The sequence below is a fragment of the Artemia franciscana genome, chromosome 2 (assembly GCF_032884065.1).
Source record: "Artemia franciscana chromosome 2, ASM3288406v1, whole genome shotgun sequence".
Taxonomy (NCBI): Eukaryota; Metazoa; Arthropoda; class Branchiopoda; order Anostraca; family Artemiidae; genus Artemia; species Artemia franciscana.
In genome coordinates, this window is record NC_088864.1 from 48,845,212 (window position 1) to 48,861,843 (window position 16,632).

Genomic DNA, 16,632 nt, shown 5'->3' on the forward strand with positions numbered 1-16,632 from the left:
CTCTCAGTCTAAAAAGTATCATATTACTCAGTGATTCGCTACCTACAGAGACCAGACTAATGTCTCGATAATTACGACACTCACTCTTGTCACCTTTCTTATACAGTGGTTTAATTAAGGTTTTCCTAAAATCATTGGGTACCTCCCCTTTTTCAAAAATCATGTTCATAATCTTCAGTAGCTTATTCCTAACCTCAGAGCCACCATATTTAAGAAACTCATTAATCATACTATCAGCACCTAGGGCCTTATTATTTTTTAATCCTTTTAGTACTGTCGCTAATTCTTCCTCACTAAACAAATCTTCCTTCACATCCAAGGTATCACAAACTTTTTCATTTTCATCTATATCTTTTCCTGCAACTGTATCTCGGTTTAGCACATTCTCAAAATGTTCCACCCATTTTTCTTTAACTTTTTCCTTATCACTAATTGTGGCCCCATTTCTATCTTTAACTGGGACTAGTCCGGATTGGCTACTCCCTTTCAATTTATTAACATGCCAGTATAATATTTTACTATTATTCCGTCTAGCCGCATCTTCCAGATCCTCAGCAATTTTATCCATGGCCTCCACTTCACATCTCCTTAGTTCATATTTTAATGTTTTTTCCACTTTCTTTAAATTCCTTTTGTTTTCATACGACCTATCACTCAGATAATTCTTATACAAACCCCTTCTACTCTCTATTAAACCTAAAGCTTTTCACTAATATTCCTAGTTGCAGTCTTAGCACTCTTCCCTAGGATACCATCAGCAACTTCACAAATTGTTTTTTTTTTGAAATTATTCCATCGATCTTCCACATTGTCAAATTTTAAACTCTCAACTTTAGTATTCAACTGTTCCTGAAATTTTTTTCTCAAATTTTCATCCTGAAGTCTACCTACATCTTAACTTTCCGGGAGGGAGTTACCCTTCCGAAATTTCAGCTTTAAATTAACCTTAGACACTGCTAGATGGCGATCTTTACTTTTAACATCAATAACAGCACTCCTATACACCCTAGTATCTTGTATTGATCCTGCTAGTCTTCTGTTTACAATAATATAATCAATAAGGTTTGCTGTCTTACCATCACGTGAATACCATGTCATCTTATGGGCCATTTTGCGACCAAACACCGTATTGGTTATAACTAGGTTGTTATAACTACAAAATTGCAAAAGCCTATAGCCATTACTGTTTTCTTTTCCTACACCAAATTTACCTAGGCTCTGATACCATCTATCCCTATTTCTACCAAGCTGGGCATTAAAATCTCCTAGCAAAAACACCATATTTCTACCTGGTACCCTGTCTATTTGTCCTGTAACTGTAAGTAAAATTCATGTGAGTCACTAGTATCTCCATCAGTTGGTTCAACGGGCGCATATAATACTATAACTGATACCCTGTACTCTTTAGTCATAAAATGAGCAATTAGTATTCTATTATTAATACCTTCCCAGCCTAAACAAGACTTAGCAGCTTCCTTATTCACCATGAGCCCTACTCCCTGTCTATGTACCCCATCCTTCCTGCCTGAGCAAACAAATTCTATGTCACCTAATTTCATGCTTCCTACCCCTGGGATACGAGTTTCTGAAACTCCTAATAAATCCAGTTCAAACCGTCTGAATTCGTCAGTCAAAATGTCGATGCGATAGTCATTTTTTAACGTCGTAACATTCCAAGTTCCAATTTTCATGCTCTTTAAACCTTTGAAATTATTTTGGCCTCAGGAAAAGCAGTGATCCCGGACACCAGTGCAGGATGGGGACCAACATATCTTCTCAAGTCTACACCGAAGCGCTTAAGCCGGCTTAGAACCGGACAGCAAGAAGTCCCTGGGACCTCCAGTGAGTTGGAGGCTTTGTGCAATCCTGGGCCCATCTTGGTCACAACATTTTTTTCAGCACTTGGCGATGCTCTTCTATCAACAAGAGTCGAAATCCTACACAGACAGTCCCAAGCCTATTATCTCCGACTCATTATATATCCATGCCTACAAATATTATGCTACTACAGGGAGGCAGCCCATAGTAGATAAATTAGCTAGGAAGATGTTTTTCAGCCCGAAAACGCCCATCAAAACAAACCAAGCCCAGAAAAATATCCAATAATCAGAATCCCGTACGAGTGCTGTGTTGTTTACTAGGCTATAATTTCCTCGAGGGGCGCCACTCCTCAAGTGGGAAAAATTGACCGCAAGTTTCCCAGTCTTGCAGGTACCCCGAAAGGGTCGAGGCAGCCCTTTACAGAGGCCGTTGTCCATAAATCTGGATCTTACACCGTGCCGCAGTTGTCCTCCTATAGAGGATCCTCCCACGATGGTGTTCTGCATCACCGTGCAATTTAACCCATTACTGGGAGAAGGTTTGTAACTCATCTGACGTGTGAACACGGCAGTGGGCCCTGTTGAGTGTACATTTGAGGGGCCTTCTTCCTCCTCCACCTGTAATTATGACCCCCAGGGGAGGGTTTCCCGGTTTATATTATGGACCCCCCTGGGACAAGTTCCTACTTGGTCTAAGCCTCTTATTGAGCTACTCTACCTATCTGTGGGCATTCCCCTATCTGTTGTCCTCTACCATAACCTAGCATGATTATCTAATAATTAACTAACTAATGCAACTAATAAATAGTTGCAGTAAATTGCAACTTTAATTTAATTTAGACTATAAAGTAAAGGACAAAAATAAAATATACAAGCTCTGTTGTCCTCTGCTAAAACCTAGCATGCAAACTAATAATTGACTAACTATTGCAACTAATTAATATTGGTAATAAAGTACAACTTTCCTTTTAATTTATACCCTAAAATAAAGATAACACAAAAACGCTCTATTGTCCTCTACCAAAACCTAGCATGTTAACTAATAAATAGCCCATTTGGCCTGATTGCAACTCCTCACAAGCCACACCTTATAGAAAACACCTTTGAGAATTTAAATTAAAAAGGAAACTTATTAGAAACCCTGCTAGTACTGCAAAAGTAGACCTAAGTAGCCAATTTAGCCTGTTTGAAACATCTCACAAGCCAACACCCAATAGAAAACACCTTTAAGAATTTAAATTAAGAAGAAAACTCATTAGAAACTCTGCTAATACTGCAAAAGTAGACCTAAGTAGCCAATTTAGCCTGTTTGAAACATCTCACAAGCCAACACCCTATAGAAAACACCTTTGAGAATTTAAATTAAGAAGAAAACTTATTATAAACTCTGCTAATACTGCAAAAGTAGACCTAAGTAGCCAATTTAGCCTGTTTGAAACATCTCACAAGCCAACACCCTCTAGAAAACACCTTTGAGAATTTAAATTAAGAAGAAAACTTGTTAGAAACTGATAATACTGCAAAAGTAGACCTAAGTAGCCAATTTAGCCTGTTTGAAACATCTCACAAGCCAACAGCCAATAGTAAAACACCTTTGAGAATTTAAATTAAGAAGAAAACTTACTAGAAACTCTGCTAATACTGCAAAAGTAGACCTAAGTAGCCAATTTAGCCTGTTTGAAACATCTCACAAGCCAACACCCTATAGAAAACACCTTGGAGAATTTAAATTAAGAAGAACACTTATTAGAAACTCTACTAATACTGCTAAAGTAGACCTAAGTAGCCAATTTAGCCTGTTTGAAACATCTCACAAGCTAGCACCCAATAGAAAACACCTTTGAGAATTTAAATTAAGAAGAAAACTTATTAGAAACTCTGCTAATACTGCAAAAGTAGACCTAAGTAGCCAATTTAGCCTGTTTGAAACATTTCACAAGCCAACACCCTATAGAAAACACCTTTGAGAATTTAAATTAAGAAGAAAACTTATTAGAAACTCTGCTAATACTGCAAAAGTAGACCTAAGTAGCCAATTTAGCCTGTTTGAAACATCTCACAAGCCAACACCCTATAGAAAACACCTTTGAGATTTTAAATTAAGAAGAAAACTTATTAGAAATTCTGCTAGTACTGCAAAGGTAGACCTAAGTAGCCAATTTAGCCTGTTTGAAACATCTCACAAGCCAACCCCCTGTAGAAAACACCTTTGAGAATTTAAATTAAGAAGAAAACTTATTAGAAACTCTGCTAATACTGCAAATCTAGACCTAAGTAGCCAATTTAGCCTGTTTGAAACATCTCACAAGCCAACACCCTATAGAAAACACCTTTGAGAATTTAAATTAAGAAGAAAACTTCTGGTTGGTCTCTAATCACTTTCGATAAAAAAAGAACTAAAACTCTCGATTTCCGATCGAAAGAGCATCCTCCGAAATTTCTACGACCACGAGGAGGAAGTTGGGAATGATGAAGGGTCATTCCATTCCTAAATGGAATAAATTCTGCTCATTTCGGGGTTAATATTACTCCTTTACTTTCATAATATCTGAGTAGACCAGAAATATTCTGGGAAAACAAGAGGTATTATATATTAATTTCTACTTCTCCCCCCCCCTCCGCCTCTCCCTTAGAACCAATTCAGTTTTTACCAGAAGGGTTAGTGAGAGTTGAGATATTAAGGCATTAAAATGCACCCTTTGTGGCATAGACCTCCCTTCTCAACTACAAAACAATCAGAGAACCCTAACGTAGAGGTTTAGAGCTCTCATCTATAAATATTTGGAAATGTTACATTTTACCAAAGAAAGATCATGGATGCGTGATCACTTTCCAGATATAAAAAAAGACCAGGTATCAAAAACAGTTCTAAAACAGGGACTGCTTGGTCTCCAATAACTTTTGACTTAAGAAAAAAAGGACTAGAACTCTCAATTTTCGATCGAATGAATATCCTCCGAAGTTTCTACACGCACGAGGGGGATGTTGGGATGAGGAAGGGGCAGCCACCCTCCTATACAGAATAAATTCAGCTCGTTTTGGGGTTTAATGTTACTCTTTACTTTCATAGCAACGGCTTAGACCGACAATATCCCCGGATATCAAGAGGGATTATGTATCAATTTCTTCCTCCACCCACCGTATCTTCCTCACAACTAAGTCTGTACTCATCCGAAGGTTCAATTTCAATCAATTTCTTCCTCCGCCCACCGTACCTTCCTTAAAACTAATTCTGTACTTATCCGAAGGTTCAATTTCAGTTCAGATGTTTGACATCAAAACGCACTCTTTGGGGCATCTGCCCCCTCTCTAAGCTTGAAACAATCAGAAAACCCTACTGTAGAGGTTTCAAGCTCTCGTCTACAAATATTTGGAACTGTATTTTTGAATGGTTATGGATAAAAACAACAAGTAAAACAATACGGAATTGAACCAAGATAGTGAAATTTGTTCAGAACTCAAAAATATTTTCTTTTCTTCGTGCAAAAATTAAATTAAACTCGCAATAAAATAAAATCTTTCAAGCTGAAATTGGAAAATTAAATGAGTTCCAAGTTTGTTGTTTTTATGAGGAACATGCAGTGTGTGGTTTTCGTCGTAAATTAAAGATTAGGAATGGGTTTTTTTCCCCAGGGACAATAATATCGAACTAAGGGCTCTAGAAGATCGAGAGAGGGCTCATTCGAACAAAAATTTAAATTGCCTTTTTCAGTGACCAGATAGAATGGAGGGAAACAAGACCCTTCTAATGCCCTTTTTCCCCCAAAGACATATGAATGAAATTCTGAGATAGACTTTTGATTCACCATAATTGAAAGATCCAATAAATATGCGTCTGGGAATGGCATGACCCACCGAAGCCTCTAAAGAAAGGGCTTTTAAGTTTTGCAAATTTGTCCACTGTTGACAGATAGCATTTTTTATTGGGAAACATACGGACATTTTTCGCAGGGAGGTTTTCTGCGCACAGGGGAGGATTTCCCAGGGAGAATATTCCGAGAAGAATTTCCCTGAATTCATTTAAAAGATTAATTTTATTGGTTTTTCTTCCTCTATTGATGCACTATTTTACTATGTAAAGAATCTTGGAAGAGAATTTTCCTGAAAAATTTTCAGCAGAGATGAAATGGTCTGGCAGAATTTTCCTGAGCTGCAAGATGACATCTCCCTTATTGCACAAAAATGTTTCTGGTGTTTATTTTAATGCTTTTAAACTTTAAATGTCATCTTTTTTTAAATACCATCAGCTATTTTCGAGACATTGCAGATGCGCTTTTTTGACAAACTGGATGCACAGTATTCTTTGATTAGTTAAAAATACCTCTCAACAATCCAGGAAGCTTCACCTTAAGAGCATAGCCTTTTCGAACATACTCAGAATTGAGAATTTGCCCGTTTCCTAACGATAAATCCTGTAATCAAAAAGGCATAAACTGTATAATTAACAATCCTTGCCCAAAGGGCTTTGGAGGGCATTGCATCCCCCAAAGCATAGTTACAAGACCTTTTTCCTATTCTTAACAAAATAACTTTTCAAAATTTTTATCAGTGTTGAGGGTAGGGGGCATCTAAAAGTGCAAGGGAGCCTTATAGCCCTCCAATCACTTTTCAACCTCTCCCTCGACAAACCCTGTAAGTTTCAACTTAATACTTTCAGCTTAACACACCATGGTGGGAAGATTCTTTATAGGAGTACAACTGCGGCAGGGCGTAAGATCCAGATATATTGACAACGGCCTCTGCAAAGGGCTGCCTCGACCCTTTCGGGGCACCAGCAATACTTGGGACCTTGCGGGTGGTTGTTAACCCCAGAGGCATGGTTAATTGACCTTTAACTATTTTGAACAAAATGGCTATCTCAAAATTTTGATCGGATACGTTTGGAGAAAAATGGCTTAGGGAGAGGCTGGTTGCCCTCCAATCAATTTTGACTCTTAAAATAGACACTAGAATTTTTAATTTGCAATTGGATGTGAATGGAGTTCGTCCGGAACGAGGCAGACTCCGTCTGCTGACCATGTGCCTCTGGATATGGGGTTTATCCCTTAACTAAACACTCCGATCAGGACGGCCGCAACCTCATGTGGCGGGTGGAGTCCACCCCGGGAATCTCAGTACCTAGGTTTAACTTAGCTCTAATCAAATTCCAGACCTAGGCCCGGTTAGGCTAGCGACCCTCCAACCGAATATTAAGTGCTACGAAAAGTGACAACATAGCCTCGGACCCAGATTTCCTTTTAAGATCTCGACCATCGCGCGTCAACGGACATGCTGACGACGTCAGAAAGACTGACAGACTAAACCTTATAGACCAAAGGGGGCTACGGACAGCCACCTGGAATGTCTTGACTCTGAATGCACCTGCGTCAAAGAACCTACTTTCCGAATAACTTCGCAAGAATAAAGTGTCGATTGCGGGTCTTAAAGAAACCCGTCTTACCGGAAGCGGAGAAGAGCGAATAGGTAACAGTGACTCATTGCTCTGGTCTGGAGGAAGCACGAGAAGGAATGGTGTTGGCCTTGCACTAAATAGCCTTACAAGAAAGGCCTTTATTTTACACAAAGCTGTATGTGACAGATTAAAGGAGGCCCGCTTTGGACACAAGCATGACAAGATGACTGCCGTCGTATGCTATGCCCCGACCAACAATTCTGATAATGTGACTGAGCAGGATTTCTACTCTGCTTTGTCCAAATGCCTTGCGACAGTGCCCCCCTCATGATATAACCGTTCTCTTTGGCAACTTCAATGCGACAGCGCGCGATGATATGGGTGTATGGCGCGGCACAGTTGGTCCTGTATCCCCCGACTCACTTAATGACAATAGGCTTCAACTGAACTGTGCCGATTTCATGACCTTTGCATCACAAACACCTATTTCCAACGCAAAACTATTCATCAGTTAAACGTGGTAGAGTAACGACGGTCATACAAAGAAGATGATTGACTACGTCAATATTTCCAAACGCTGGAGATCACTGGTGAAAAGCTGCAGAACTTACAGATCAGCAGAGCTCGGAAACGCAGACCACAGGCTTGTGTGCACCGATCTCCGGCTTCGCCTCCATGCACAACGATCGGAAAGAAAACCCGTCGCTGCAGATATTGGGAAACTAAAAGAGCCAGATACTCGCCAGAAGTACAGTATTGAGATACTGAATCGCTTCGAGCCCCTTGGCTCACTTAATAGCAGCGAAGATCTCTGGAAGCATTTTAAATCACAGACCAGCGAAGCAGCACAACTAATGCTTGGCAAGAGGATTCACCCAAATAAATCGTGGCTAACAAATGAAACACTGCAAGTCATAGAGCAAAGACAGAAGGCAAGACTTCTTGGGGACATGACCACATATCGAAGGCTCAATGGAGAGCGTAACAGACTCATTCATCGGGATAGAACCCAGTTTATTGCAAGGAAAGCCGATGAAACTGAACTAGCTGCAAAAAAGAAAGACATGGGCAGCCTATTCAAGCATCTCCGAGGCCTAAAGGAAAATAAAACTCACACCTTGGGTCCCATCCTGTCAAGGGATGGGGCACTTCTTTCTGATGAAGGTTCTTGTCTTGAGCGGTGGAAGGGCCAATTCTGTTCGCTCTCAACAATACTAGCCCATCTGTGCCTCCTAATGATGGTACCAGCCAACCTTGCAGTCAAAGACCTGAAACAGATTCTCCTCCAGACGAGCCTTTCAGTCCCTCAGAAATCGGATATGCAGTAAAAAGGCTCAAGAATAATAAAGCTGCTGGTATCTGCGGGTTAAGCTCAGAGCTGCTAAAATATGGAGGTCCTGCAATGCTCCTGTTTCTCCACACCCTGTTCTCTACAATCTGGCAAACGGAGATAATTCCCGAGGATTGGCGGAAGAGTGTAATCATCCCGTTATGGAAGAGGAAAGCCTCGAGAAGCGACTGATCCAACTACCGTGGAATAATCCTACTGTCAGTCCCTGGAAAACTGTTTTCAATGGTCCTGCTGGGTCGATGTCGGATTATCATTCGAAAAATCCAGTGACCGGAGCAAGGTGGTTTTATGTCGGACCGTTCAACGATCAAGCAGATTTTCACGATTCGAAAAATAGTAGAGAAGACCACCGAGTTCCAACAGAAAGTATTTATTGCCTTCGTCAACTTCCGTGCTGCATTTGAATCAGTCGATCGAAAAGCTCATTGGCGGATTCTAGAGTTAACTGGCCTACCCGAGAAATATTGCAGACTTCTCAAGGCGCTGCACCATGGGACAGAGACCTGTGTACAAGTAAATGGTCAGTGCAGCCCGTTCTTTCAAATTATGACAGGGGTGCACCAAGGACGTGCAGTGGCCCCAGAGCTCTTCAATGTCATCGTAGATTACATTATGACAAAAACCACTTCATGTCTCAGCTTTGGGCTCAAATTCGGAGATAGTGCCATAACAGATGTTGATTTTGCCGACGACTTGGCCATTCTGGCGGACTCCATGGAGCTGCTGCTGGAAGCGCTCCGAGTTCTACGAGAAGAGGCTGCCAAAGTAGGACTGCATATAAACTGGAACAAACTAAAATTATGGCCATAGACCCGTTTTCTTCTACTGTTAACTCTCCGGTTAGCCTGGACAGCACCACTGGCATCGAGGTTGTCCAAGACTTCACCTACCTGGGCTCCATAACTTCTTCAAATGGCTCGCTTCTCCTCGAGCTGCAAGCGAGATTATCCAATGCGTCTTCTGTCATGGGATCGATTCTGCCCAACCTCGGGCAGAATCGAGGTTGTCCAAGACTTCACCTACCTGGGCTCCATAACTTCTTCAAATGGCTCGCTTCTCCTCGAGCTGCAAGCGAGATTATCCAATGCGTCTTCTGTCATGGGCAGACTGAATCGTCACCTCTGGCGAAAATCGAATATCCGTCGTACAACAAAACTACGGACCTTCAACGCTCTAGTCAGCTCTATGATGTTTTACGGAGCTGAGACATGCAAGAATAAGCTGCAACCCTCAAGAAATTCGAAGTACTTCATGCGAAGAGCCTGAGGAGGATCGAGGGTCTACAATGGTCCAACTTCGTCAGCAATGAGAAGCTTCTGCAGTTCACAAAGCAGTCTTTTTTTCAACCCAAGCAGCCAAGAGAACCTTACGATGGTTCGGGCACCTGCTTCGAATGCCACCACATCTACCCGTGAGTACGATCTACGGCTTTGACCCTATCAAAGTCGGTTGGAAGAGACCTCACGGCTGACCGAAGAAACATTGGTCCGACAGCCTGTCCGAGTTCATGACGATGGAAAACATCAGACAGGGCGAAGAGCAAATACTCGCCATGGACCAAAGTGGATGGAGGAGACAGGCGTCACTCTCTACGCCGAGCAGCGCCCGGCCGGAGACTTAGGTCAAGTCAAGTAAGTCAATTGAATGAGTCCCATCCGAAGTTTATATGACCACCATTTCCATATGAAATACCTCTGGGAAAACATAAATACACTGAAGCCTTATGGCTGTTTTCTATAAGCAGCGCTACAGCATCGCCTCTCACTTAAACAGGTGATTAGAACTTTTAATTTCCCTTCTAATAGACATCCGAAATTATCTAGGGGGATATAGGAGAGGGGGAATTATCCGGGGAGAATTTTCTATGGGGGGAGGATTTTTCGTGGAGGGAGTTGTCCTCAGGGGATTTTCTGCGTGGGAGGAAGGGACAACACCTAGCACCCTGACGAAGTTACAACCAAGGTAGAAGACCAAGTTACATGAACTTAAATGGTCGTATTGTGGCGTCTCCGAAGCTACGACACCTCCATTACATTGCCTATAGCAATCGTTTGGTTAGTAGGTGTGCCCCTTTCTCCCTCCCCATTATGGAATGATCACGATGTGTCTTAAAAGATGTATACTTTGATCTTCCACCCATTTTTGACACTTCGTTCATGAAATGTGTGTAAAAGTTAGTTTTCTCACTGTATCCCTTCAGAAAGGGGCAACTGCTAAATTTCAGTTCGAATGGACAACGATTTACACCCAGGAAGCTCCTGTGGCGGGGGAGGTTATGAAGGGAGATCAATTATTGCATGTATTGCAATAAACCGAATCAAAAATGCGTCTGAACTTGAATCTGTTCTTAGGGATAATCGGGATTTAACTTGGAATAACAAAGAGCCTTTCGGTAAAAGTTTAGTAAATGGACAATTTCTGCCATTATATGGTGAGAAAAACGATAGTCTAAAGAAAATTCTGAGAAAGTCAAAGGAATTCGAAAAAACTATCTATTTAGCATCCCAGCTTCAAAGTCTATAATGCTGTATCACGGCACATTCGTTCTTAATGATATTTGCAGTCCATATAAAATCTACAACCATTATAGGCAGTTACCCTTAAGCATCATTTCATTGAGTTGCTTCATTTACGTCTTCACGAATTTATGAACAATAATGTATAGTTGCACAGCAGCTATTAAGGAGAGAGATGTTGAGGTATTTTTTTTATGAGTGGAAGGGGGGGGGACTGAGAAGCTTTGAGTATTTTTCGAAAGTACCCTTTCTCCTGAAAAACATAATAATTTTGAACCCAAATTTTTTTTCAACTGTTGTCCTTGAATTTTTCCCATGTAAAAATATCACATATTCTTTTCAACTGTTTGATTGCCACCCAATATTCCTTTTCCAGAGATACTCCCACTCCCATTGGGGCGAGTTATATCTGTCGCGAAAAAAATCCTATAGCGACACTGACCCATCTATAATATTTTGCAGGCCTAATCCTCCCTTAAGCAAGCCCTGCAGTCGCTGGGAAAGAGGTTTATGTTCTCACTTCTAGAGGTAAGACCAGGCGAAATCCTTTTAAGGTTCGAAAGGATTACTCTAAGGATTTCCAGAGCAAGTGGGCAAGGGATTTTTAAATTGAATTTGCTCAATTATAGTACTCGGAGGTAACCATAATGGCATGACAGAACTTCCCCTCCCATGCCTTTCTTGTTATCGTTAGATTACTGCACATAAATAAAGTCTTATATTTAATTAAAGGACAATGCGTCTTTACCATTGGTTGATAAACAACCACTATTTAAGGCGGTTACAATTATAAGCATTAAACAGGCAAAGTTTTTAATATGAACGCAATCTTTTAATAAAAGTGAAAGTGCAATATGGAAAGGATAGATGATTAAATGGAGCTAAGAGATGTAAAATAATCTCCTTGATCTAAATAAATCTTCTTTCAATGTTTCAAGAAACTGCTATGCACCTGACCCTACCTTAAATTGACACAGTCAAATGTTTAGGGTAAAGCTGCTTACATTATTTTTTTTTTGGGTGAGAGATAGAAGTAAATTGCACTAGTCAAAAAAGACAAATTAAAAAAAAACAGCTAGCAAAAGAGGCGTCGTAGGCCAAAAAATTTGGGAAGGGGAGGGGCAATGGATTTTACTAACTTGCTGGTCATTTTTACCAACTGATTAAAGTGATATTGTAATTCAAATTACTTTTTTTTACCGACTGAGACTCATCTTCTTTCATTGATCATATGTTTTCATCATCCTATTTACCTTAAAAAAGAGTAATTCAGCCAGTAGAGTAGTGAAGTTTCACACCACTATGTTGACAACTGGCTGAAAACATGGGGGGGGGGCGTCCCCTTATACATGACGCAACTGGATACTGGTAAGACAAGCAAACATCAAACCATAAAGGATGATTAATATATCAACCACAGACATGATGGTACTGAAAATAAAAGAAAGAAATGAAATTGCCTACATGAGGACTAGAAAATGTCAAAAGCATTTGTAAAACTTGCAAAATGAGCTAGTACATCTTGGTGAAAATTTAAAATCATGTGATAGATTACATGCCGTATTTGTCAGATGTAGACAGTGGTATTTAACAGCGTGTGCTACAGATGCACTTTTTCAGTCAAACAAAAAGAAAGTTAACAGTGGCGATGAGTAGGAGCACCGTCGATATTGCAGGAGTCAACAGTGCTGTATGGATAGCTATTGATGCTATGTTGAAAGATTCACCTGAATATGTAATAAATGAACCCCATTTTCACGCCAATCAGTTCCTTTAATGGACACATCATGCATCGGGTTCCAAATTACCTTATCATCCTTTCCCCTGTTTCATCCTACTTAGCAGCCTTGACATCAGGATCATCAAGGGAGTGCTAAAATGTCAATGTCACAGCCACTCCTTACTATGCATGAACGCTAATCCTGGAGTTGTCTACTTCCATTCAGGCCTGGATTTACCGACAGGCCAACTAGGGCCGACTTATGGGCGCACAATGCCAGGGGCACAATAAATTATCACTGAGTGATTTTTTTCTTCACAAAAACTGGACCAATGTTATTTATCGTCAAAGTGTCATGTGCACTCTGACGATGTTAAGTGTAACAAATTAATTTATAATTTATAAAAAAGGTAAAAACAATTTTGTTGCTGAAAGCATCTACAGAGGAAACGTATAAACTTACTAAAGAATCGTGACTGCCAGTAGCAAGGAGCCCATCATCAAAAGGTGAAAAACCCATTGCCGTCACAACATCAGCATGAGCAAAAATGTGAGGGTGAAGTTTTGGAACTCGACCTTTATAGTCTAAAGGCAAAACAGATATTGTCCCACCTGTAAAAATACAAGGAATTCAGTGAATAAAAACAATAACTGTGAGAGCAGCAATACTTCATTAAGTTTATGCCTTGTCAAAGAAGAATTACTGAAGCTATTCGAAAATAATTCACCTTCAGTTTATAGTAAATAAGATTACGCGAGATTTGTCCACTGCTTTTTGTTTGCTCCTTTTTGGCCTTGAAATACTATCAAACAATAAATTAGCTCCAAAGAAATAACCACAACACGGAATTAAAAATCAATCAAATGATTTTTGGAAAATCAAATGGCAATTGAATTAAAAAAAAAGCATAGTTACCAAGTTTGGCTTTTAAAAGCTCGAATTTCCGTCATTTGAAATTCTCTAAATTCTCTATTTTTTCCTTCCAAAAAAAAACAAAACAAAAAGAGTGTGACCTATAAAAGTTTAGGACACTTTTGAAATCTTATTTTGACAACAAGAGTATTGCGCATCTTTAAGAGGGGTCACTTCAACATGGTCTTTTTGACAAAACCGCCCCTTATTGTGTAAAAACAGGACCCTTAAATTAACTATAGGAGCCTTCCACACAAGTGTTGTAATAAAGAAAATTAGCTTCCTTACCGAAATCAGCAAAGAAGCCAACAGACCTACCTTTGCTGACAATTATCAGGTGCTGAAATAAAATCAAGAGCCAAACTGAAAACTGAAAGTAGGTAAAAGTGTGGCAGGAAAAGATGGTGTATGTATGAAAAAATATATACAAAAAAAAATAAGTAAATTTTGAATTTACGAAAGAAAGTTTCAGGCGTAATATAGTCAAAGTTGCAACTGCTCAGTATACAGCAGAAATGCTAAAATTGTAAATGACAGACATCAAGTTTAGCCTATACCCTTAAAACCAAGAAATTAAAGATACCTACCTAACATAAAGGTAAATGTGTAACATATTATTTTTCCAGATCTATCAAAATATTGGACAAATTGGCCAAGCATATTATGTCAACTTCTAGCTTTTTTGTTTCGGGGGGAGGGGGTAATTCACAAAAAAAATTACATTATGCATACAAATTTGCTTCTACGTCTTGTTACTTTTAAAAAATTAGACACTTTTCTTCTTTTTTTTTTTGGGGGGGGGGGGTTCAAACCAATAACACTCCCCCCCCCCTCCCTGGGTACAGCCTTGACTGTGATTATAAAAAGTCTTTATCATTAATATTTATTTTTAAGTCTATAGAGGGAGTTAGCAAAACAAAAATGAAATAATAGCACACCTGCATCAACATTAAATGCCATAAACTTGGCTGAACATGTAATAGGACTTCCATTGATCTGATATGTTTCTACTGATACATCCTTTATCCATTCTTCTGATTTTGCAGCTTTTGGTGCAGCATTTTTGTATTTTGATGGCTTGAACCTCCAGGCCATGACTCTCAGTAGTAGGACACTTCCTAAAAAATTAATTGAGTGTTCTTCCTATTCAAAACAATACAGGAAGAGATGGTACTGTATCAGTTACTAAATCATCATGATTTCACAATGAGGGGTGAGGTTTTTTTTCCTTGTGAAAGGCGCAAGGATTTTCTCTCTAAACTATACAGATAACACGTTAAGAAGTGTGGAATCCAAGCCTTTAGGTCAAACAAACTTAGTTCAGTCTTTCATTCGTCTTCGTGGTGTGAAGACCATTTAGTCTAAAAAGGATAAAACTAATTGGACTGGATTTTATTCAATCTAGGTCGCATTGCAAAGTGAAATAACTAACCGGTTTTGGCTCACCCGAAGATTTACTGTTTACCTGTGCTTGATTACATGCTGCATTTAATCAATAAGGAAGTGGCTTTATTGCAATCATTATGGCAGTATCACAAAAGAACTTTGATGAAGCAGTGAAGTTTTTAACGGAAAAACTTGATGCTATAATCCGTTCTCAAAAAGACATCAACAAGTCCATTCAGTCCCTTACGGGGGAAATAGCTACGCTAAAAAAGGATGCCTCCGATCGAGATATAAAAATTGGCCAACTAGAAAAGGAGTTGGAGGATCAAAAATTGAGGTGTGATCAACTGGAGAATCAGGTACTGGAAAGTGATGTCAAGGACCGCAAACCGAATTTGTTAATTCACGGCATGCCTACTGAGCAGCTGTCTCAAACAGTTGAAGAAAATGTGAAAAAATTTGTATCTGTTACAATGGAGATAAGCGACCCCATTCAGATTACGAAGTGCTACCGCATGCTCGGTGGTTCCGTTAACGTTACTAATCGAAGGCCTCGTCCGGCACCTATATTTATCTCGGTTGTAAACGAACAGAACATTCAGAGGATTCTCAACTCAGTTCGTAAATTGAAGGGGAGCTGCATTCGTGTGTGCACGGATCTTCCCCCAAGCTAAACGCTATTCGAAATGAACTTCTTGCGAAAGCAAAGGATTTACGTGAATCAGATTCCGCAAAATTTACGCGTGTTAAACAGAAGGGCTCGAAGCTTTGGCTTGAATCCAAATCCACGGCCTCGTCACCCTGGGAAAGAGTGATGGACTAGTTATTGCTGTCCCTTTGTGATTATTATTAGTATTGTGATAGAAATTTTGATTGATTTTCTTGCCACTTCTGTCACAGTGTTGTGTACATGTTGGGTTCTACAACCTCGTTTTTTGCGTATGATCTTTTTTTTTAGCTTTCTAGTGTTAGTAGGTCTAGTGAAAAAAATCAGGTTTCGAGGTCTTGTTTGTTCTCTGCCACTTTTTTACCCGATTTGCCTGATTAGTGGTGCGATGCCATTTCCATTTTTCCGTCGTGCCTGCCTGGGACATAAGGTAAAGATGAAATGTATATATAACACGTGAGTGGTGGGGAGTCTGGGGGAAGATTGGGGAGCCGCCTCGGTGATCAGCTTGATCTAAAAAATATTTATTATGATTTTTCCCCTTTTACTAAAGATGTTTATGATGATCATTTAGCTAGCCTTCCTGCTACTGATTTTTTATTTGAAGGGGATTTAGGAACACCTGTAATTGATGGGAACTTAAGATCAGCACTTTTTAACTGCAGAGGTTTGGCTAGTAGCCACGAGTTTGTTTCGCAGTTACTTTGTAACCACAGGGTAAGTATCTTAGGCCTATGTGAAACGTTTTTAAGGGTTTAAATTTATATCTAATAATAGGGAAAATAGACAGGGTGGCGGAGTTGGACTTTTTGTTCGGGATGATATTCCATTTGTTGTGAAGAAGCAACTATCTAAGCATGACCAAGA

At 39.8% G+C, this 16,632-nt stretch overlaps 1 protein-coding gene across 1 annotated transcript in view; it reads right to left on the reverse strand.

The window, feature by feature from the left end:
• LOC136043064 (coronin-7-like) overlaps nt 1-16,632 on the reverse strand; it is a gene marked incomplete in the record, with an annotated part of 162,557 nt that overhangs the window by 135,962 nt on the left and 9,963 nt on the right. Inside the window, 2 exon segments of the mRNA XM_065727976.1 lie at nt 13,263-13,411; nt 14,651-14,830. Coding sequence (XP_065584048.1) covers nt 13,263-13,411; nt 14,651-14,807 — 306 coding nt within the window.